The sequence below is a fragment of the Pleurodeles waltl genome, chromosome 2_1 (assembly GCF_031143425.1).
Source record: "Pleurodeles waltl isolate 20211129_DDA chromosome 2_1, aPleWal1.hap1.20221129, whole genome shotgun sequence".
NCBI lineage: Eukaryota > Metazoa > Chordata > Amphibia > Caudata > Salamandridae > Pleurodeles > Pleurodeles waltl.
Genome location: NC_090438.1, coordinates 288,392,260 through 288,414,804, shown reverse-complemented (window position 1 = coordinate 288,414,804; position 22,545 = coordinate 288,392,260). Strand labels below are relative to the sequence as shown.

Here is a 22,545-nt window from a genome sequence, read left to right as displayed (position 1 = left end):
AGAGTTACACCACCACCCTCTCCTCCGCCCATGATTAACGTTTCACCAGCACAAACGCCATCACACTCCCCAGCTCACACCACCATGAGCCAGGGTGACCAAGACCAGGACGCATGGGACCTATACGACGCCCCAGTGTCAGATAACAGCCCAGAGGCATACCCTACAAAACCATCTCCACCAGAAGACAGCACCGCGTACTCTCAGGTGGTGGCTAGAGCAGCACAATTTCACAACGTAAGCCTCCACTCAGAACAGGTCGAGGATGATTTCTTGTTCAACACACTCTCCTCCACCCACAGCTCCTACCAAAGCCTGCCTATGCTCCCTGGTATGCTCCGGCACGCAAAAGACATATTTAAGGACCCGGTCAAAAGTAGGGCAATCACACCAAGGGTGGAAAAAAAGTACAAGGCGCCTCCTACGGACCCAGCTTTCATCACAACACAGCTGCCACCAGACTCTGTTGTTGTAGGAGCAGCTAGGAAAAGGGCCAACTCTCACACATCTGGAGATGCACCACCCCCAGATAAAGAAAGCCGCAAGTTTGATGCAGCTGGTAAGAGAGTCGCAGCACAAGCTGCAAACCAGTGGCGCATCGCGAACTCCCAGGCACTACTTGCGCGCTATGACAGAGCCCACTGGGACGAGATGCAACATCTCATCGAACATCTGCCCAAAGACTTCCAAAATAGGGCAAAACAAGTGGTTGAGGAGGGACAAGCCATCTCCAACAACCAGATCCGCTCCTCCATGGACGCTGCAGATACAGCTGCACGGACAATTAATACATCTGTAACTATCAGAAGGCATGCATGGCTCCGAACGTCTGGATTTAAACCAGAGATTCAACAAGCAGTTCTCAATATGCCTTTTAATGAAAAAGAACTGTTCGGTCCAGAAGTGGACACAGCGATTGAGAAACTCAAAAAAGATACGGACACTGCCAAAGCCATGGGCGCACTCTACTCCCCGCAGAGCAGAGGGAATTACAGCTCATTCCGTAAAACGCCCTTTCGAGGGGGGTTTCGGGGTCAAAGCACACAAGCCAGCACCTCACAAGCCACACCGTCCAGTTACCAAGGACAGTATAGAGGAGGTTTTCGGGGACAATATAGAGGAGGGCAATTCCCTAGAAATAGAGGAAGATTCCAAAGCCCCAAAACCCCTACTACTAAACAGTGACTCACATGTCACTCACCCCCTCCACACAACACCAGTGGGGGGACGAATAGGTCATTATTACAGAGCATGGGAGAAAATCACTACAGACACTTGGGTTCTAGCAATTATCCAACATGGTTACTGCATAGAATTTCTACAGTTCCCTCCAAACATACCACCAAAAGCACAAAATTTAACAACACACCATTCCAATCTCCTAGAGATAGAAGTGCAGGCACTATTGCAAAAGAATGCAATCGAATTAGTGCCAAACACACAAATAAACACAGGAGTTTACTCACTGTACTTTCTGATACCAAAGAAGGACAAAACACTGAGACCAATCCTAGACCTCAGAGTAGTCAACACTTTCATCAAATCAGACCACTTCCACATGGTCACACTACAAGAAGTATTGCCATTGCTAAAGCTGCACAACTACATGGCAACTTTAGACCTCAAGGATGCTTATTTCCATATACCAATTCACCCATCGCACAGGAAATACCTAAGGTTTGTATTCAAAGGAATACATTACCAATTCAAGGTACTGCCTTTCGGATTAACAACCGCACCAAGAGTCTTTACCAAATGTCTAGCGGTAGTCGCTGCACACATCAGAAGGCAGCAAATACATGTGTTCCCATATCTAGACGACTGGCTAATCAAGGCCCATTCGTTAATAGAGTGCTCAAATCACACAAATCATATCATACAAACCCTCTTCAAACTAGGGTTCACCGTCAATTTCACAAAATCCAAAATTCGGCCACGCAAGGTACAACAATACCTGGGAGCCATAATAGACACATCAAAAGGAGTAGCCACTCCAAGTCCACAAAGAATTCAAAATTTCAACACCATCATACAACGCATGTATCCAACACAAAAGATACAAGCAAAGATGGTATTACAACTCCTAGGCATGATGTCATCATGCATAGCCATTGTCCCAAACGCAAGACTGCACATGAGGCCCTTACAACAATGCCTAGCATCACAGTGGTCTCAAGCACAGGGTCACCTTCTAGATCTGGTGTTAATAGACCGCCAAACTTACCTCTCGCTTCTGTGGTGGAACAACATAAATTTAAACAAGGGGCGGCCTTTCCAAGACCCAGTGCCACAATACGTAATAACAACAGATGCTTCCATGACAGGGTGGGGAGCACACCTCGATCAACACAGCATACAAGGACAATGGAACGTACATCAAACAAAACTGCATATCAATCACCTCGAACTTCTTGCAGTTTTTCAAGCACTAAAAGCTTTCCAACCAATAATAGTTCACAAATACATTCTCGTCAAAACAGACAACATGACAACAATGTATTATCTAAACAAGCAGGGAGGGACGCACTCCACGCAGTTAAGCCTGTTAGCACAAAAAATTTGGCATTGGGCAATTCACAACCAAATTCGCCTAATTGCACAGTTTATACCAGGGATACAAAATCAACTCGCAGACAATCTCTCTCGAGATCACCAACAGGTCCACGAATGGGAAATTCACCCCCAAATACTGAACACTTATTTCAAACTCTGGGGAACACCTCAGATAGACTTGTTTGCGACAAGGGAGAACGCAAAATGCCAAAACTTCGCATCCAGATACCCACACAAGCAATCCCAAGGCAATGCCCTATGGATGAACTGGTCAGGGATATTTGCTTACGCTTTTCCTCCTCTCCCTCTCCTTCCTTACCTGGTAAACAAACTCAGTCAAAGCAAACTCAAACTCATATTGATAGCACCAACTTGGGCAAGGCAACCCTGGTACACAACGCTGCTAGACCTATCAGTGGTACCCTGCATCAAATTGCCCAACAGGCCAGATCTGTTGACACAGCACAACCAAAAGATCAGACACCCAGATCCAGCATCGCTGAATCTAGCAATCTGGCTCCTGAAATCCTAGAATTCGGGCACTTACAACTTACCCAAGAATGTATGGAAGTCATAAAACAAGCAAGAAGGCCATCCACCAGGCACTGCTATGCAAGTAAATGGAAGAGGTTTGTTTGCTACTGCCATATTAATCAAATACAACCATTACACACAACTCCAGAACATGTAGTGGGTTACTTGCTTCACTTACAAAAATCTAACCTAGCTTTCTCTTCCATTAAGATTCACCTTGCAGCAATATCTGCATACCTGCAGACTACCTATTCAACTTCCCTATATAAAATACCAGTCATTAAAGCATTCATGGAGGGCCTTAGGAGAATTATACCACCAAGAACACTACCTGTTCCTTCATGGAACCTAAATGTTGTCCTAACTAGACTTATGGGTCCACCTTTTGAACCCATGCACTCCTGCGACATACAGTTCCTAACCTGGAAGGTGGCATTTCTCATCGCCATTACTTCCCTGAGAAGAGTAAGCGAGATTCAGGCGTTTACTATACAGGAACCTTTTATACAACTACACAAACATAAAGTCGTCCTAAGGACCAATCCTAAATTTTTGCCAAAGGTTATTTCACCGTTCCACCTAAATCAAACAGTGGAACTTCCGGTGTTCTTTCCACAGCCAGATACCGTAGCTGAAAGGGCACTACATACATTAGATGTCAAAAGAGCATTAATGTATTACATCGACAGAACAAAGAACATCAGAAAGACTAAACAACTCTTTATTGCATTTCAAAAACCTCATGCAGGAAACCCAATTTCAAAACAAGGTATAGCCAGATGGATAGTTAAATGCATCCAAATCTGCTACCTTAAAGCTAAACGACAGCTGCCCATTACACCAAGGGCACACTCAACCAGAAAGAAAGGTGCTACCATGGCCTTTCTAGGAAACATCCCAATGCAAGAAATATGTAAGGCAGCCACATGGTCTACGCCTCACACATTCACCAAGCACTACTGTGTAGACGTGTTATCCGCACAACAAGCCACAGTAGGTCAAGCTGTATTAAGGACATTATTTCAGACTACTTCCACTCCTACAGGCTGATCCACCGCTTTTGGGGAAATAACTGCTTACTAGTCTATTGCAGAACATGCGTATCTACAGCGACAGATGCCATCGAACTGAAAATGTCACTTACCCAGTGTACATCTGTTCGTGGCATCAGTCGCAGTAGATTCGCATGTGCCCACCCGCCTCCCCGGGAGCCTGTAGCAGTTTGGAAGTTACCTTCAATTATTTATATATGTATCATCTCAACCTTAAATAAGTGCATACTTAGTCACTCCATTGCATGGGCACTATTACTACAATTCAACTCCTACCTCACCCTCTGCGGGGAAAAACAATCGAGGATGGAGTCGACGCCCATGCGCAATGGAGACAAAAGGAGGAGTCACTCGGTCCCGTGACTCGAAAGACTTCTTCGAAGAAAAACAACTTGTAACACTCCGGCCCAACACCAGATGGCGAGCTATTGCAGAACATGCGAATCTACTGCGACTGATGCCACGAACAGATGTACACTGGGTAAGTGACATTTTCATTTTCCAAGCCTTTCAGAGAGGAGGATTCCAGGAAAACAGTAGAAAAGGCAAAGGAGTGCAAGGTAAAGAGTCCTACACTTTAAAACAATGACTATCCCTCCATCCTCTGATAATACAAAACCTGTCAGGGCAAGAATAAGGTTCTTTCTTTGCCAACTGGGTGCGCAAAACTTAGACATGTGGTTTGTATCCATCATTGCCCTTGAATACTGTTTGCTGGTTCATACCACACCACCAGATTTACCAACTCATCATCACACCATCAGCCAGAAACATTAAAGGCTGCTGCAGCAGGACGTAAAGGCATTGCTCAAAAAGGGGCAGTACAGCTGGTTCCAGCGAACCAGAGAAGTCTTGGGGTATTTCTTTTTTCTCTTCCCAATGCTCAAAAGGGTCGATCATTGATGCCTATAATATACTTCAGGCCACTCATCTGTTACATAGTGCCAATGCCCTTCAAGATGACAGCTCTGCAAGATGTAATACTCCTGCTCTATTCAGGAGATTTAATGGTGACCATCAATCTCAAGGTCTTCTCCTTCTATAGCTCCACCCACCCAGTGCAGCATGGCTATCTCAGATTTGTAGTAAGTAGACAGCATTATCGCTTAAAAAGTATTACAGTTAAGGGTCACACCGGTCCCACAAGTATTTACCAAATGTGTAGCAGTCTTCAAACTACTGTGTGCAGCACCATTCATTACTTTCTTTATCTGGGCAACTGGCTGGTAAAGAGCAGTGCTGCCAAAAGGAGTACCACACACTTAACAGGTTGTGGCACTTCTACACAAATTGGGGATCACACTAACTACCAATAAACCTCATATCTGTCTCCAGCAAATACAACCCTTCTTGTGATCCATATTAAGGACAGAAACTGGCAAACCCTACTAAAACAATAGGGTAGGGGCATGGCACTTCAGTGACTGCTTCCCCTTATCCTCTGACACTGAGAACAATCTTAAAAATGTTGGGAATGATGGCATCTTGCATTGTAAAAGTTCAAAATGCTCACATGCACAAGCTAACGGGGTCTCTGGACTTGCAATGGTCACAACTGACTGGCCGGGTGGGAAGATCTAGCTATGGTGAAGACCAGAGGTCAGCACAAATTAAAATTGTGGAACAACAAAGTGTTACTGGGAAGGTCATTCAGGTCCTTCGTCACAGGTCACAATTACCACTGATTTCTCTTTTATGGAGTGGGGAAGACATGTGGCCAACTTCACCATTCAGGGTTCTTAGAGCTCATAGTAGTAATGCAGGTCAGTCACTTGGAGTTGATAGTGGTCCAACTGGCACTGTGAGTATTTTACACAGGATTCTGTAGTCTGAACATCTGAACAGATATTAGGACCACTATATACAACATCCAGAAATGAGGTGATTCACTCTGCCTAGCTGTCAGCCATAACACAAACAATATAGTCTTCCTGCTAGCAGGACCTGTCCTGTGGACAGCAACGATTCTTTTTTTTTTCTTCTAATCTTCTTCAGACCTACTAAACAGAGCTCATCAGCAAATGCAAAAATCGAGAAATGAAGATGAATCCCCTAGTACTTGAGCAGTATTTCAGAGATAGAGAATACCCAGAGTTGACTTTGTACCCTGCAAAAAATGCACAATGCTCAAGCTTCTCGTCTAGGTACCCACTTCCACAGTCCAGAGGCAGTGGTCTAAGGATGAACTGTTCAATACAAAAGAGGGACGGGGAGATTACTGGTCCAGTGTACGGTCTCCCAAAGTAACCTGTGATGTTAGAGGCACAGAGCTAATTTTATTCTCTCGCTCTCTCCTACACACTTACACCCTGTCTATTCACTAAGTCAGTATTCGTTTCAGACCTTTTTCTGGCAAATTGCCTCCGGTTTAGCACCACCCCCATTGCTGGGGTGGTCCGCCAGACATTGCAGCACCGGTCTGACGAGGAGACAGCCCAGTGATGATACTTGTCACCCTTTGGGTGCTTGAGGGCTCTCCTGATATCATAGACACTCTCTGTCCCTGCATCTATTAATATTTTTATTTTTTTATTTTTTTATTTTGGAACAGTGTACCTTTCTATATCTAAGGATGAACTGGCCAGGGATATTTGCTTAAGTTTCCTCTCTACTACCACTGATTCCATACGTAGTTAGGAAAATGAGTCCGGCATCAGTGAGACTCATTCTAATTGCTTCCACTTAGGTGAGACAACTGATTATGGTGATTCACCCACACACTTGAAATTGCCCACAGCACTAGGGCAGCAGCAACGCTCAAACTTCAAGACACTGACTCGTGCAATTTGGTGTATGAAGTGTTGGAGTTTGGCTGCCTTCAACTTTGGAGGTTTGTTTGCTTATTCTGGAGCAGGCTTATAGGCCCACTAAAGTAAGTGCAATGCCACTACATAGAATGAGTTGTGCACTTCTGTCTCCGTAGTAACAAACAGGGTATTAAGACTTCTGCAGAAGTATAATATGTTATTCTGGTAAATAGTCTACCTGCAGATTCCTCACTTGTTGATTATCGCCAGATTGGACCTGGAAACCTTTCCATAGTTCTCCCTTTCTGGTAGAAGGTGCTGGCTTAATTTCTTCCAGAAACAATGCCTTAGTGAGGCCAATAAAACCATATACCTCCTAACTGTGGTAGCCAACAGCAGTTCACTTATTTCCATGGCATTCGACGAAGATCTAGGTCTGCTCTTCGATGATTTTCTTTAAACAAATGTTCCTGTTTCTTCAGAATTCACTAATTTCAGTGCACTGTGTAGGGATGTCACACCCCTAAGGAATCCAGGTTTAAACCTGATTGCATGTTTAATGGACATATGGTCATTTCTGTGCACACATACATTAGACACTTCATCTCCCATTCAGAACTGTTTCAACATTCTTAAAAAAAAAAAAAGGAAAAGTAGCCTTTGTCGCTTTTAGCCAAGTGTTTTAAATTGATTATTGCACAGATAGGCCAAAGAGACCAAAAGACCTAATGAATTAATTCATTAATTAATTTGCAGCTAAAATCACTTATCATTCATTTTTTAGGTCTTACTTAGTCAACATCTGCTGCTTGAATTACATGTACTCCAGAAAAAGACATACTAACATTCATAGAGTGGGTTTGGGCCAGCCGTCTTTATCCAGTGCTCTGGTCAGCTATCATTCCCATTTTGCTTCTTCCCACCACAACATAAAGCCTGGGACAATGGGGCTGTGAACCTCTGCCATTGGCTCTCTCGCATGGTGAGTGACACATTCTTAGTGATCACTTGCACATATGCATCAAAAGAAGTGCAATTCGGTGCTAGAGAAGGTGAGCAAGTACTTTAGATTACTAATGCTTTTTGTTTGAATTATTTTTTATTTTGTTTTTTAGACACCCTTGTACGTTTTAACTATGTCAAGAGGTTATAGTAATTCAAAGTCAAAAGCCCTTTATTTATGCCACAAAAATCCTATTTTCCAGTGTGTGCAATAAAACTAAAAACTATTTTTATTCCTCTTCAAGCTACCCATGCTTGCTAGTGTGCTAGTTACAATTTTTAATTAAAAGTTGGTAGCCACTGCATCCAAGTGGCAGCATGTTTCCTTATTTTGGTTAGATATGCTTGCAATTAAAAATGAAAATAAATGTAACCCATTGCACCATCTTGCAAAAGCCAGACCTTTTGGCTTTGCCAACACTTGTTGAAGTTCATGCGAATGCTCTGTTTGGACAAGCCATTTACCGAAATAGCAACCCGATCTTGTTTTGGCAGTACTTCACGATGGGCTCTCTATAGAGATAGGGTTGCTGTAGCTACTGGTCGACCAAAGAAATTAAGTGAAATTGCAAATCATTATTTTATCCTAAAACTGAAAGGTATTCACTATTTATCACACAGAGCCTTGAGAAAGGAGGTTTTTCCCCTCGAAACATGTGTTGACTGCATTCATTGACTGAAACTTGAATAAAGGATTTTGTGTATAATAAAACAAAATGGACTGCTGTGGTTCTATAAGAAGGATGAGCAAAACAATAGACTGAATCAAGATATTACACAGTAAACACATTCAATGAACAAGTAGACCTTTTCAAATGACACTTCTCTGCTGTTTGACTTATGCTATTCCTGCAACATTCTCAAATCTCAACTGGAGCCCTCGGCTCCTCCTGTTCATAGGGGCAGTACTGGGCACAACAGTTTTACAAACCTTCCTTGCTCCTTAGAGTTGATCTTAACCCGTGGTCCGGGAACCCCTAGGGGTCTGTGAAGCCTCTTCAGGGGGTCCGCAGATGTTTTACAAAATTAAACAATATTATAATTCATGGATATAAATTAATAAAGTAAATACAACTAAAGAAGCAAAACTTTAAATTTGAAAATGTTTTCAAATTGGATTGTGCATTAAAGCGAAATATTTCAATATTTGGTCCTTTATTAGGTGTATATATGTTTTTGTATTATTGAGTGTTGTTTTGAAGTTCAAATCATAGTAATTGTTTAGGCTGGGGTCCCCGGATTCCAATAATGACTCAGTGGAGGTCCCTGGATTCCAGTAATCATTCATTGGGGATGCACAACAGTCAAAAAGTTAAGAACCACTGCCCTAGAGGATTTGGGATATTCTGGATATGATTCTGAAGTTTCGGGACAGAACTTAAGTTAAATTTTTGACAATTCTGCACCTGCTGGGGTCTGCTGGCTTTCTGCATCCTTCTGGTTACAATCACATGCTGGTACATGAGGGCTCTCCAATGGTCCAGATGGTGCAGCAGAGTTGTGCTGGTGGTGTATGGAGGAGCACATGTCACAAAAGTTGCACTTTCACCCTTCTCTAGCAGTGACCACAATGGTGACTAATGCCTTCAAGCTTGGGTGAGGGCACATCTTTAGAAATTGCACATTGGTGGCATACACTTAATTAGTCTTTTCTCTTCAGCTCTAGCAGATCACATGACGAATTGACAACATAAATCTTGATTTAAAATTCCAGTTGCGTAGGTATTCACTGAGGTTCTAAAAATCTGACCACGAAGGCCACCAATCATTTCTTGAGACCTTAATGAAGTTATTGCATGTCTCATGAGACCCCGTTTTGAGCCTTTTATTCTTGCCACTGCAGCTTCTCTCTCCAAAAGTATAAGTTCGATGGCATCTGTCGCTGTAGATACACATGGTCTGCATAGCTCGCCATCTGGTGTTGGGTCGGAGTGTTACAAGTTGTTTTTCTTCGAAGAAGTGTTTTCGAGTCACTGGACCGAGTGACTCCTCCTTCTGTGCTCATTGCGCATGGGCGTCGACTCCATCTTCGATTGTTTTCTTTCCGCCATCGGGTTCGGACGTGTTCCTGTCGCTCCGAGTTTCGGAACGGAAAGATAGCTGAAAACGGAAGATTTTCGACGGTATCGTTGCGATCCGGTTCGAGATAAACACATACGACAACGCATTGAACATCGAAGCGCTTCGGTGCCCTTCGGGGTAGATTTCGGCACACCGTCGGGGCCTAGTCGGCCCGACCGCGTGGAGAACAACGCCGATGGAACGGACCCCGTTTCGATTCTGCCCTGAATGCCACAACAAATATCCCTATACGGATCAACACTCGGTCTGTAACCTGTGCCTGTCACCCGAGCACAGCGAAGAATCCTGTGAGGCCTGTCGGGCGTTCCGGTCCCGAAAAACTCTGCGCGACCGTCGAGCGAGAAGACTGCAGATGGCGTCCACGCCAAAGGAGCATCGACAGTTCGAGACAGAAGAGGAACAGGAGGAATCCTTTTCCATCCAGGATTCAGACTCCGACGAACTCGACAATACAAAAACTGTGAGTAAGACGTCGAGATCAGAAATTAAAAAAGGCAAAAAGGCCCAGGGGACGCCACTGCCAACCGGCCATGGCTCAACCCAAATTCACGGTGACCAACAATCGGCACCGAAAAAGGCCCATTCAGTGTCGAGATCGTCCGACTCCGGTCGAGACACCGGCACGCAGCCTCCTCGGGACCGAGAGAGTGCTAAAGAGAAGCATCGACACCGAGAGTTCGGTGTCGACACAGATCGACGCCGAGACAGTGGCGCCGAAGACCATAGAGGCCAAGATTTTTCGGCACAAAAGAAGAGGAAGGTTACCTCGGAGCCGAAAAAACAAACAACAGGGTTTTCGGAGCCGAAAAAAGCACCAACAGACCCAATTTCAGGCTCCTATACTGAAGAACTTTCTATGTCTTCACAAATGAAAAGACACAGATTCGAACAGGAACTGCAATCCACTGAAGTGGATCACACGCAAAAGCGTATCTTTATTCAGCAGGGGACAGGGAAGATCAGTACCCTTCCACCTGTCAAAAGAAAGAGAACACTTCAGTTTGTAGCACGAGAGGCTCCTCAGCAACAAACAGCAAAGACGGTAACACCTCCTCCCTCGCCTCCACCTGTAACTCCGGCTTCGCCAACTTACACCCCGTCACATTCGCCAGCTCACACCGCATGAGCCACGACGACCAAGATCAAGACGCGTGGGACTTGTACGATGCACCAGTGTCTGATAACAGCCCAGACACATACCCAACTAGGCCATCACCACCTGAGGACAGCACAGCCTATTCACAAGTGGTGGCTAGAGCAGCTCAGTTCCATAATGTGGAACTACACTCTGAACAAGTAGAGGATGACTTTTTATTTAACACCCTCTCCTCCACCCACAGCTCCTACCAAAGCCTGCCTATGCTCCCAGGCATGCTACGCCATGCAAAGGAGATCTTCAAGGAGCCAGTTAAAAGTAGGGCAGTAACGCCTAGAGTGGACAAAAAGTATAAGGCGCCTCCTACGGACCCTGTATTCATCACCTCTCAGCTGCCACCAGATTCTGTGGTGGTAGGGGCTGCCAGAAAACGGGCAAATTCACACACTTCTGGGGATGCACCTCCCCCAGATAAAGAAAGCAGAAAGTTCGATGCAGCCGGGAAGAGGGTCGCTGTCCAGGCAGCAAACCAGTGGTGCATCGCGAACTCACAAGCGCTGCTAGCGCGATACGACAGAGCCCACTGGGATGAGATGCAGCATCTCATTGAACATCTCCCAAAAGATCTACAAAAAAGAGCAAAACAGGTTGTTGAAGAGGGTCAAAACATTTCCAACAATCAAATACGCTCCTCTATGGATGCAGCAGACACAGCCGCAAGGACCATTAATACGTCGGTTACCATCCGTAGGCACGCATGGCTCAGAACGTCTGGATTCAAGCCAGAAATTCAGCAGGCAGTACTTAACATGCCAGTAAACGAAAAACTTCTGTTCGGTCCGGAGGTCGACACAGCCATAGAAAAGCTCAAAAAGGACACTGACACTGCCAAGGCCATGGGCGCACTCTACTCCCCGCAGAGCAGAGGATCTTATACCACCTTCCGCAAAACACCTTTTAGAGGAGGGTTTCGGGGTCAGGCCACACAAGCCAGTACCTCACAGTCCGCACCGTCCACCTACCAGGGACAGTACAGGGGAGGCTTTCGGGGCCAGTATAGAGGAGGGCAATACCCTAGGAATAGAGGAAGATTTCAAAGCCCCAAAACCACTACCAACAAGCAGTGACTCACACGTCACTCCCCCCCCCCACACAACACCATTGGGGGGAAGGATAGGTCAATATTACAAAGCATGGGAGGAAATAACTACAGACACATGGGTCCTAGCAATTATCCAACATGGTTATTGCATAGAATTCCTGCAATTCCCTCCAGACATACCACCAAAATCACAAAATTTATCAAAACACCATTCACAGCTTCTAGAGATAGAAGTTCAAGCACTACTGCAAAAAAATGCAATAGAATTAGTACCAAGCACACAAATAAACACAGGAGTTTATTCACTGTACTTCTTGATACCAAAAAAGGACAAAACACTGAGACCAATTCTAGACCTCAGAGTAGTAAACACATTCATCAAATCAGACCACTTTCACATGGTCACACTTCAAGAAGTGTTACCATTGCTCAAAAAACACAACTACATGACAACCCTAGACCTCAAAGACGCATATTTCCATACACCAATACATCAATCACACAGAAAATATCTAAGGTTTGTATTCAAAGGAATACATTACCAATTCAAAGTATTGCCTTTCGGTTTAACAACCGCTCCAAGGGTATTCACAAAATGCCTAGCAGTAGTCGCTGCACACATCAGAAGGCAGCAAATACATGTATTCCCGTATCTAGACGACTGGCTAATCAAAACCAGTTCGCTCACACAATGCTCAAACCACACAAATCAAGTCATACAAACCCTCTACAAACTAGGGTTCACCGTCAACTTTGCAAAATCCAACATTCAGCCAAGCAAAGTACAGCAATATCTAGGAGCCATAATAGACACGACAAAAGGAGTAGCAACGCCAACTCCACAAAGAATTCACAATTTCAACAGAGTCATTCAACACATGTCTCCAAATCAAACAATACAAGCAAGAACAATACTACAGCTCCTAGGCATGATGTCCTCATGCATAGCCATTGTCCCAAACGCAAGACTGCACATGAGGCCCTTACAACAGTGCCTAGCCTCACAGTGGTCTCAAGCACAGGGTCACCTTCTAGATCTGGTGTTAATAGACCGCCAAACTTACCTCTCGCTTCTATGGTGGAACAGTATAAATTTAAACAAAGGGCGGCCTTTCCAAGACCCAGTGCCACAGTACGTAATAACAACAGATGCTTCCATGACAGGGTGGGGAGCACATCTCAATCAACACAACATAAGAGGACAATGGAACATACATCAAACAAAACTGCATATAAATCATCTAGAATTATTAGCAGTTTTTCAAGCACTAAAAGCTTTCCAACCAATCATAACCCACAAATACATCCTTGTCAAAACAGACAACATGACAACGATGTATTATCTAAACAAACAAGGAGGAACACATTCAACGCAGTTAAGCTTATTAGCTCAAAACATATGGAAGTGGGCAATCCACCATCAAATTCGCCTCATAGCACAGTTTATTCCAGGGATCCAGAATCAACTGGCAGACAATCTCTCTCGAGATCACCAGCAAGTCCACGAATGGGAAATCCACCCACAAATTCTGAACACCTACTTCACACTCTGGGGAACACCTCAAATAGACTTATTTGCAACAAAAGAGAACGCAAAATGCCAAAACTTCGCGTCCAGATACCCACACAAGCAATCCCAAGGCAATGCCCTATGGATGAACTGGTCAGGAATATTTGCTTACGCTTTTCCTCCTCTCCCTCTCCTCCCTTATCTAGTAAACAAATTGAGTCAAAACAAACTCATTTTAATAGCACCAACGTGGGCAAGACAACCCTGGTACACAACACTGCTAGATCTTTCTGTAGTACCCCACATCAAACTGCCGAACAAACCAGATCTGTTAACGCAACACAACCAACAGATCAGACACCCAGATCCAGCATCGCTGAATCTAGCAATCTGGCTCCTGAAATCCTAGAATTCGGACACTTACAACTTAGCCAAGAGTGTATGGAGGTCATAAAGCAGGCCAGAAGGCCATCCACTAGACACTGCTACGCAAGTAAGTGGAAAAGATTTGTTTGTTACTGCCATCATAATCAGATACAACCACTAGACGCAACTCCAAAACATATAGTAAATTACTTGCTCCATTTACAAAAAGCAAAGCTAGCCTTCTCTTCTATTAAAATACACCTTGCAGCAATATCTGCATACCTGCAGACTACCTATTCAACTTCCTTGTATAGGATACCAGTCATCAAAGCATTCATAGAAGGTCTTAAAAGAATTATACCACCGAGAACACCACCTGTTCCTTCATGGAACCTAAACGTGGTCCTAACAAGACTCATGGGCCCACCTTTCGAACCCATGCACTCTTGCGGAATACAATTCCTAACCTGGAAAGTTGCCTTTCTCATCGCCATTACATCTCTGAGAAGAGTAAGTGAAATTCAAGCGTTCACAACACAGGAACCTTTTATACAAATACATAAAAATAAGGTCGTCCTACGACCTAATCCAAAATTTTTACCAAAAGTTATTTCACCGTTCCATCTAAATCAAACGGTAGAACTACCAGTTTTTTTCCCACAGCCAGATTCTGTGGCTGAAAGAGCACTACATACATTAGATGTCAAAAGAGCATTAATGTACTACATTGACAGAACGAAAAACATCAGAAAGACTAAACAACTATTTATTGCATTCCAAAAACCTCATGCAGGTAACCCAATATCAAAACAAGGTATAGCCAGATGGATTGTTAAATGCATCCAAATCTGCTACCTTAAAGCAAAAAGACAACTGCCCATTACTCCCAGGGCACATTCAACAAGGAAAAAAGGTGCTTCAATGGCCTTTTTAGGAAACATCCCAATGCATGAAATATGTAAGGCAGCCACATGGTCTACGCCTCACACATTCACCAAACACTACTGTATAGATGTGCTATCCGCACAACAAGCTGCAGTAGGTCAAGCTGTATTAAGAACTCTATTTCAGACAACTTCTACTCCTACAGGCTAAACCACCGCTTATGGGGAAATAACTGCTTACTAGTCTATGCAGACCATGTGTATCTACAGCGACAGATGCCATCGAACTGAAAATGTCACTTACCCAGTGTACATCTGTTCGTGGCATCAGTCGCTGAGATTCACATGGGCCCACCCACCTCCCCGGAAGCCTGTAGCAGTTCAGAAGTTACCTTCAATTTTGTACATTTGTATATATATTATTTAAACCTTTAATACGTACATACTTACACATTTCATTGCGCGGGCACTATTACTATAGTACAACTCCTACCTCACCCTCTGCGGGGAAAACAATCGAAGATGGAGTCGACGCCCATGCGCGATGAGCACAGAAGGAGGAGTCACTCGGTCCAGTGACTCGAAAACACTTCTTCGAAGAAAAACAACTTGTAACACTCCGACCCAACACCAGATGGCGAGCTATGCAGACCATGTGAATCTCAGCGACTGATGCCACGAACAGATGTACACTGGGTAAGTGACATTTTCATTCCTCATTGCTATCACTACCTTTCATAGAGTTAGTAAATTGCGAGCCCTAACTGTGGAGGGTCCTTTCATTCAGGATTGTAAAGACCTGGTTGTTTTGAGAACAATTCCTTGTTTTTTTGCCTAAGGTAGTTTCCCTGTTAAATGGTAACCAGCTATTGGGTGTTCAGGCTTCTCTCCACAACCTCGGTCTGCAACAGAAAGAGCATTACATAAGTTAGATGTCAAAGGAGCCCTTGTGCATCACATTGATTGTACAAAGTCCAGTTGACAAAGAAAGCATCTATCCATCACTTTTGCCAAGCACACATGGGAAAGTCCGATTTCCAGGCCAGTCCTTGCACAATGGATAGTTAAGTACATTTAAATGTATTATACCAAAGCTAAGCATACACTTCATAATGTACCTAGTGCCCATTTTCCTTGCAAAAAAACAGCAACTGTTATATTCCCCAGAAATACGCTGCTTGCACATATCTTTAACGCTATAACATGGTCTATACCACACTCCTTCAGAAAGCATTATTGTTTATACATTCTTTCCCACCAAGGAGTACAAATCACAGAAACTGTCCTTAAAAAACTATTCTAAACAGCGTCTTCATTTTATAGCAAGCCCATGCTTTATGCAGAACTGACAGAAAATTACTTGCAAGTTTTCTGTGATACTCCATCCCACTGGTAAAATATTCTTGCACACTCTTCGTTTGATAGGAAGCATAACAAATCGTGAATGATACCAAACGTAAGTATTACTAGGACCAAATATTGCTCAGGGCCTCAAAAAGTTCTTAATTTGAAAAACAACCTTACTAATGGCGGTTTTAGTTCACCCATCTCCCAATTCTGCACCCTGAAAAGTTTAAAATATGTTGATACATTCGCTTTATATGTAGTCAAAATCTTATCAGGATGCACAAAATCTCACCATATCCTGTTTCATCTGGTGGCTCATTCACATACTCCAGCTAGGAATGTCTTTTGGAGACTGTTAGTCCAAGATATCTCCTAAATGTGCTCTAGTTAGACTTGCATTGATGTTAGTGCCCACAGAGATCTACAGCTGCAGATAAGCCCATTTGATCTGATTGTCAGGGTGCTGTATATTTAATTCTTTATGGACGGACTATGTAGCAGTTGATTATGACAAACCTAGGATATGGCCAAGCATATTATCTTCTATTTGGAGGGCTTTAGTTCTTGAATAGCTCCATAACCGAGCCGCATAAAGTGCTATTGCCATCGTCTTGCCAGAATATACCTTATGTGGTTTTGTAGAGCAAGGTTAATCACCCATGAGTAGATCCAGGTGCTGAGTATGCCAAGCTGAGGGGCGGGGGAGATGGATGGGATGGGATGGGATGGGATGGGTTGAGGGTGGATGGACATTCATTCCCTCCAGTCCTTTCGAAACTTTGTCATTGCGTCTGTCAGAGATACGATTGTGGGTACTTGAGTGGGGGAATTTCAATGTTCTTGTGGACAACACCAGTTGTTCTACGCAGGTGTTTGCTATGACGTAGTACACACTGTTAATTGTATTAAAGAGTGTATTAAGCCGGTTTTTGAATAGTTAGACTTAAAATAAATGAGTGTAATAAACTCTACATGCCTTGCAGGGCTCTGGAAACCACCTCAGATTGAAAGCGAAGTCCACAAGACTCAGCTAGCGAACAGCTAGACTTACGTTTACCCCTCATACAGTTAGTTATGTCTTTTGGGCACCAGCTCAGTCCTTGCCCCTCTTTTGATAGTGCAGTGTTAAAAGAGTTCAATCAGATGCTGCAAGTCCATGCTTCACCGATGCCTTACTAGAAGGTAGTCTTCTCAGTTAGAAAATCGATAATAAAAATGATTAAATGGGGGATTTGGAGTCACCTTTTATTTTATTTTACTACTACTTACTCCCTTGCCTCCTAAGTTAGAGAAAATAATAGTTGTATTCATATAGTCAGACATCTCAAGGGTGATGTACATAGTCTCCCCAAACCTGGGCCATCCTTCTTATAGCAATAATGACCCAACCAGCACTGATAGATGATTTAACCAGATGGAGAGATAAAAATTCACAGGTAACCGGGGCATCCGAGCCATGACCAAAAGTCTGCCCATGATGACCCTAAAGAATCGGGCTGCATTCCTCGCATCCCTCAATGCAGATAAGCTTGCGGCGGGTAAGATCAGAATGCCATGTTACTCTGCCTGTTTCCTTTCTGACCACCTGATCAACTTCCTCACCTTGCAGGCCATAAACCTTACCACCTTTGGACATCGCTGTATCTGTATTCACAAGTAACTGCCTTTCTCATAGTGCCCAGACACAATACCAAGATATTTGTAGTGCTTTAATAAAGCAAAAAACAGTTACACAAGTATGCTTTTTATCAGTCTGCAAGATAAAACTGTTAGACTTTCACTTCACGATCTGTTCCATCTACAACCCTCCCCATGGGAATTTCCAGAGACTTAGAGGACTGTTACGTTGATAAGGATTTCTTCGTCATCTTAAAAATTACGTAATGGTAATTTTTATATGCTACATATCATATTCATTCTTAAGGGCTCTATTAAGCAGATTTTTGCTCTTGTAATATCAAATCTAGATTTGGCAATGCCATCCCGACAGGTCTACCGTACATTCAGTCTCCATGCTTAAAGCTGCTCTGTAATAGGCAGCCAGGCTGATCCACTCAGAAAGAAAATATGAATAGATCACTCGCATTCTGAGAGACCACCAGTAGCTTTCCCACGCTATGCGAATACAATTAAAACATATGCTGCCTAGCATATAAAGCTATCCATAATTCCTCACCAAATTGCTGAAGCTTTCAAGAGGCCTAAGATGCAGGTGTTCTGTTCTATTAGAAATCGCCAAATCCCAAACCTCTACTGTTCTGGTGCAGTCGTTCTCTGGTGCTCTAAATGGAACTTTATCAAACTAATTCTAAAAACTCACTTGTTTGGACAGTTCCAGGCCGATCAATAAGCATAACGCATGCTATCTGACTACTATCACTCTTACATTTGTAATTGTTTTGGACTGTTTCTTTACCATTTCACCTTCTAATGCATAAACTATTGTTCTTGTTGGATCACTCTAACGCGTATGGGTTCATATGTACTCTGAAAATATTTAAAAGAAAGTATGAAAGTTGGGATGGTTCAGCCTCAAAATCTCAAGAAGCTAGGACTGAGAGGAAGAGATCTTCTCATAGCTCAGTGCTTAGTGTGGGGGTAAGGATTCATTTAAGATTCAGTAGGTAGTTACCTGTAGATAAAGAGTGAAATGCTGTGCATCAGGAGGAACGTGGCTGAAGATCTAAAGGTAGGACTTAGCTACACATATATGAGCCTGGGGGGAGGCGAGGGAGTCTAAACCCATGGGCGTTGGGCAGAGAATGAGGTTTATTTGTGGGGGAAAAGGATGAAGGAGAAATTAACTGGGACATTGAGGATCTATCACACTGGGGAAAATATGAAGCCTTAGGCAAGTGGGTAATGCGCAATTTGGAGAAAGGAAGTGTATGTATAGTGGATAGAGGCCAAGTGTCTCCGTTTGGAAAGTCTGAGGTTGGTTAGGAGTAGATCTTGCCATTTCTGAGCTCTAGAATCAGCTTTGAGTCTTTTGTTGTTGTCAGACACCCCAAAACTTTAGAAGCAACCCGAAGAGGATTTTTCTGTTTGCAAACAATATCTCTAAGGGTGGAGCTAAGGCAGGAGTGTACAAAAGTAGTCTTTTATATCTTCTCTTTAGTATGCTTTGTAGTTATGTCCCCACTCTTACGTGAAAGTAGGAGTTGTAAGTTATGCAGTTGAAGCTTGCTTTTAACTTCCAATTATCTGACATTTTAACGCCATCATTATGGAAAAAGGCTATCCTGCTTTAAAATATTACCAGTGGCATTGTATGGCAGGATTGCAGGAGGATAAGTGGAGGTAGCAGTTACAAATTAAAACATTTGACTCTGCTGACTTGGAATACTGCCTAAAATGGTATTATGAAGAATGCAAGTCAGAATAGCACATCTTTTGTACCATATCCTGATGCATAAGTCAAATAAACCTCAAGTGTTTTTCATAGAATTACCTTGGATATTATCTCGACATAACAAATTATATCTACAGGAAGAAAAATGGTTTATACAAACCATAGAATACATTAGTTTATTAGGTTTAGGCACATCCCTTTTTTGAGGTTTGTGTTGCCCACCGTGATTAAGAAGCATGTGATCAAAGAGGAGCCAATGTGATGAACGTGTCCTACACCCTCTACAATTCAAGATATCCACAGAATGTAGTGATGTGCCATTACCAGGCAAGTTTACGCTGAATTCTGTAGCATGGATCCTGAGGTCTTACAATTTGGGTACCTAAAATTCCTTCAAAGATGCATGGAACCTCTTTTCAGGAGGGTAGAGGAACAGCTACAGAGGGGTTCTGTTCAGCAAAGTGCAAGCTTCTGATGGATACTTCAAACTGCAGATTTCTCACTTTCATAATATTCCCAGGTACCAGACTTGCTCCGGAAATCTTTTCAGCAATGCTTCCCTACGCACAGTAGGTAATGCCGCATGATGCTTTGGTGACTGAACACCATCCCGTAACTAAGTAAAAATGCATATAAGCATCACCCCTGTGCACTAAAGTCAGTTATTTTTTATTTTTATTTTTTATTTTTGTGCCCTGCAGAATGATGCTTACTTCTGCTCCCAACATTATTAGTTTTGCAACAACTCCTAAATTTGTTAGACAATGGACCAGGGGGGACGTCTTCCCCCCCCAAAAATGAGATGCAAGCCTCGTCACAACTTCAAGAAGCAGATGTTGGTCATGGACCTGCATGACAAGTGCTTAGGGCTTTGGTCACAAAGTTGTGCAATAAGTGTACCCTCATTCACCAAAGGCAAAGCTTACGTCACTGAGCACAAGAAGGGGTCATGTTCAAAACAGAGTTACTACTCCAAAGTCATGGGCTGATCCTGTCTTGGTTACAAGGTCAGGCCCAAACAAAGTTGCATTCCCACCTGAAGTCTTCCAGTAAGTCTATCAGAACCCGATATAAGCACAAGAAAGCCTAACGGGACTAGTCCTGACCCCAACATACAAAGTTGCGGAAGAAGCTGAAAGTCCAGCATCTTTGACCACAATCCGGTCCTAGCGAGCCCTTAATTTCGCAGACAGTCTTTGATCCCTCAGAAAATAGCCTTCAAGGAGGCCAAGTTGTATATTTCCAAAATACTGCGGTCTCCCTCTATCGTGCTTGTACAGCCTAACCTTCAACCTCTGTCTCTCTATTGACGCCAGTACTGTCAGATGATGGATGCCCTCTTCAGTTCCGTCTCGGTGCAGTCCAGGGCCTACCTAATGTACCTCATGATAGTAATGATCACCAGGAAGCGGACAGTCTGCTGTGGGCTAGGTACTTTCCCATGTAAACATCTGAACTCAGCATGTGGTTCGCTAACAGAAGAAGATGCCTCTTTTGCTGTAGTTGTGCAGAGAGTGGCAGAAGTGCTAAGTTTATAGGTGCCTGCTCTGGAAACTAAAAACTGAAAACAATTTAGTGATGGAAATTCTGGTGTTGCTTCATCTGAGCAAATATTACCATTTAACAAGGCCCTTACACTCTTAGAGTACTTGGTCTAAGCCATGCTCGGAGCCTCTTATCAGTTGGCCTATGGTCATATGGCACATACCTTGGGTTCAACATACCAGCAATGCCAACCTTCTCAGTCGATATAACAGCAGACTCAGCCATTTCGGGATAGAGGATATTTTGGCGGCTGAGGCTATTCACTTCAGCAGGGACAACAGTCCTGCAGCTGTTCCTCTTCTGCAGCGATCCACATGCTGCTTTGAGTTGCCTTCTCAGGCCCATGATTAGCTGGTTGGGGACAGAATATGGTATCTCCTTCAAGGCTGCAAATCCATCACATCAAACGAACAGCCTGTTTAAAGGTGCTATGCTCTACCTACCTTCAAAGTCTCATACTAACCCCCCCACCCCCCCCCCCCCCCACACACACACACACACACAATCATCCTACCCCACCAACACCAGGACACAGTTCTTTGGACCACATTTCGTACCTAATGCAGGAAGTCAACCTCCTGCTGGCAATGGGTGCCATCGACCAGGTGCCAAACTTTGAGATGGTGAGGGATGCTACTATTGCTCATTCTGGTGAATATCAGGCTCCACAGGCATTCATGAAAGTGATGGCAGTGGTCGCAACTCATCGTCAGAGGTCAAGGATATATGTATTGGGCAATAATGCCCCATTAGCCTAACACATTTACCAATAAGTGAAATCAACAATTCACTGTATATTTTGACCCCATTTATTTGAATACCAATGACATGTAAAATGCTAAGTGAATCTTTTCATAAGGAACACATTAAACAAACACGAGGCACTCAGTTGGATTCACATAATGTAAAGTGCAAAAGAATAAGATTTTGAAAGGTCTGAAACTTCTTTTCTTGTAACCTTTTTCCCCTCTCCTTCCCTCAGTTTGAATGTACAGATAAACATAAACGTGTTCATGAAAAATATAAACAGCACTTCACTCGCTATCATATACTTTTGTTTGATATAACAATGTCTGCATCCTCTTCTAATATCTGTTTGTTTTCATTTCCTTCTAGAATGTCCTGGTTGTAGAAGTAAGTGATGCATTACATTATTATGAGTAGTTATGATTATGCAGTATGTGAATATGAAACTAGCATCTGCCAGACGTGATACTGTGTAATGGTAATGTCATTAGAACACATTGACTGTTCGTTGACACCTATAATTGCTTAGCGTTCTTCTGGTGGGCAAAAAGTATTTTCACAATGGTTACCATGTATTACACTTGCACCTGTGAATTAAAGGCCAATCTCAAACATACGATTTGTGC

General features: G+C 43.3%; 1 protein-coding gene across 1 annotated transcript in view; it reads left to right on the top strand.

Moving 5' to 3' along the window:
- HPRT1 (hypoxanthine phosphoribosyltransferase 1) overlaps positions 1-22,545 on the top strand; it is a 486,680-nt gene that overhangs the window by 211,788 nt on the left and 252,347 nt on the right. The window contains exon 5 of the mRNA XM_069212493.1: positions 22,289-22,306. Within this exon, the coding sequence (XP_069068594.1) occupies positions 22,289-22,306 (18 nt within the window). The remainder of the gene's footprint in view (positions 1-22,288; positions 22,307-22,545) is intronic.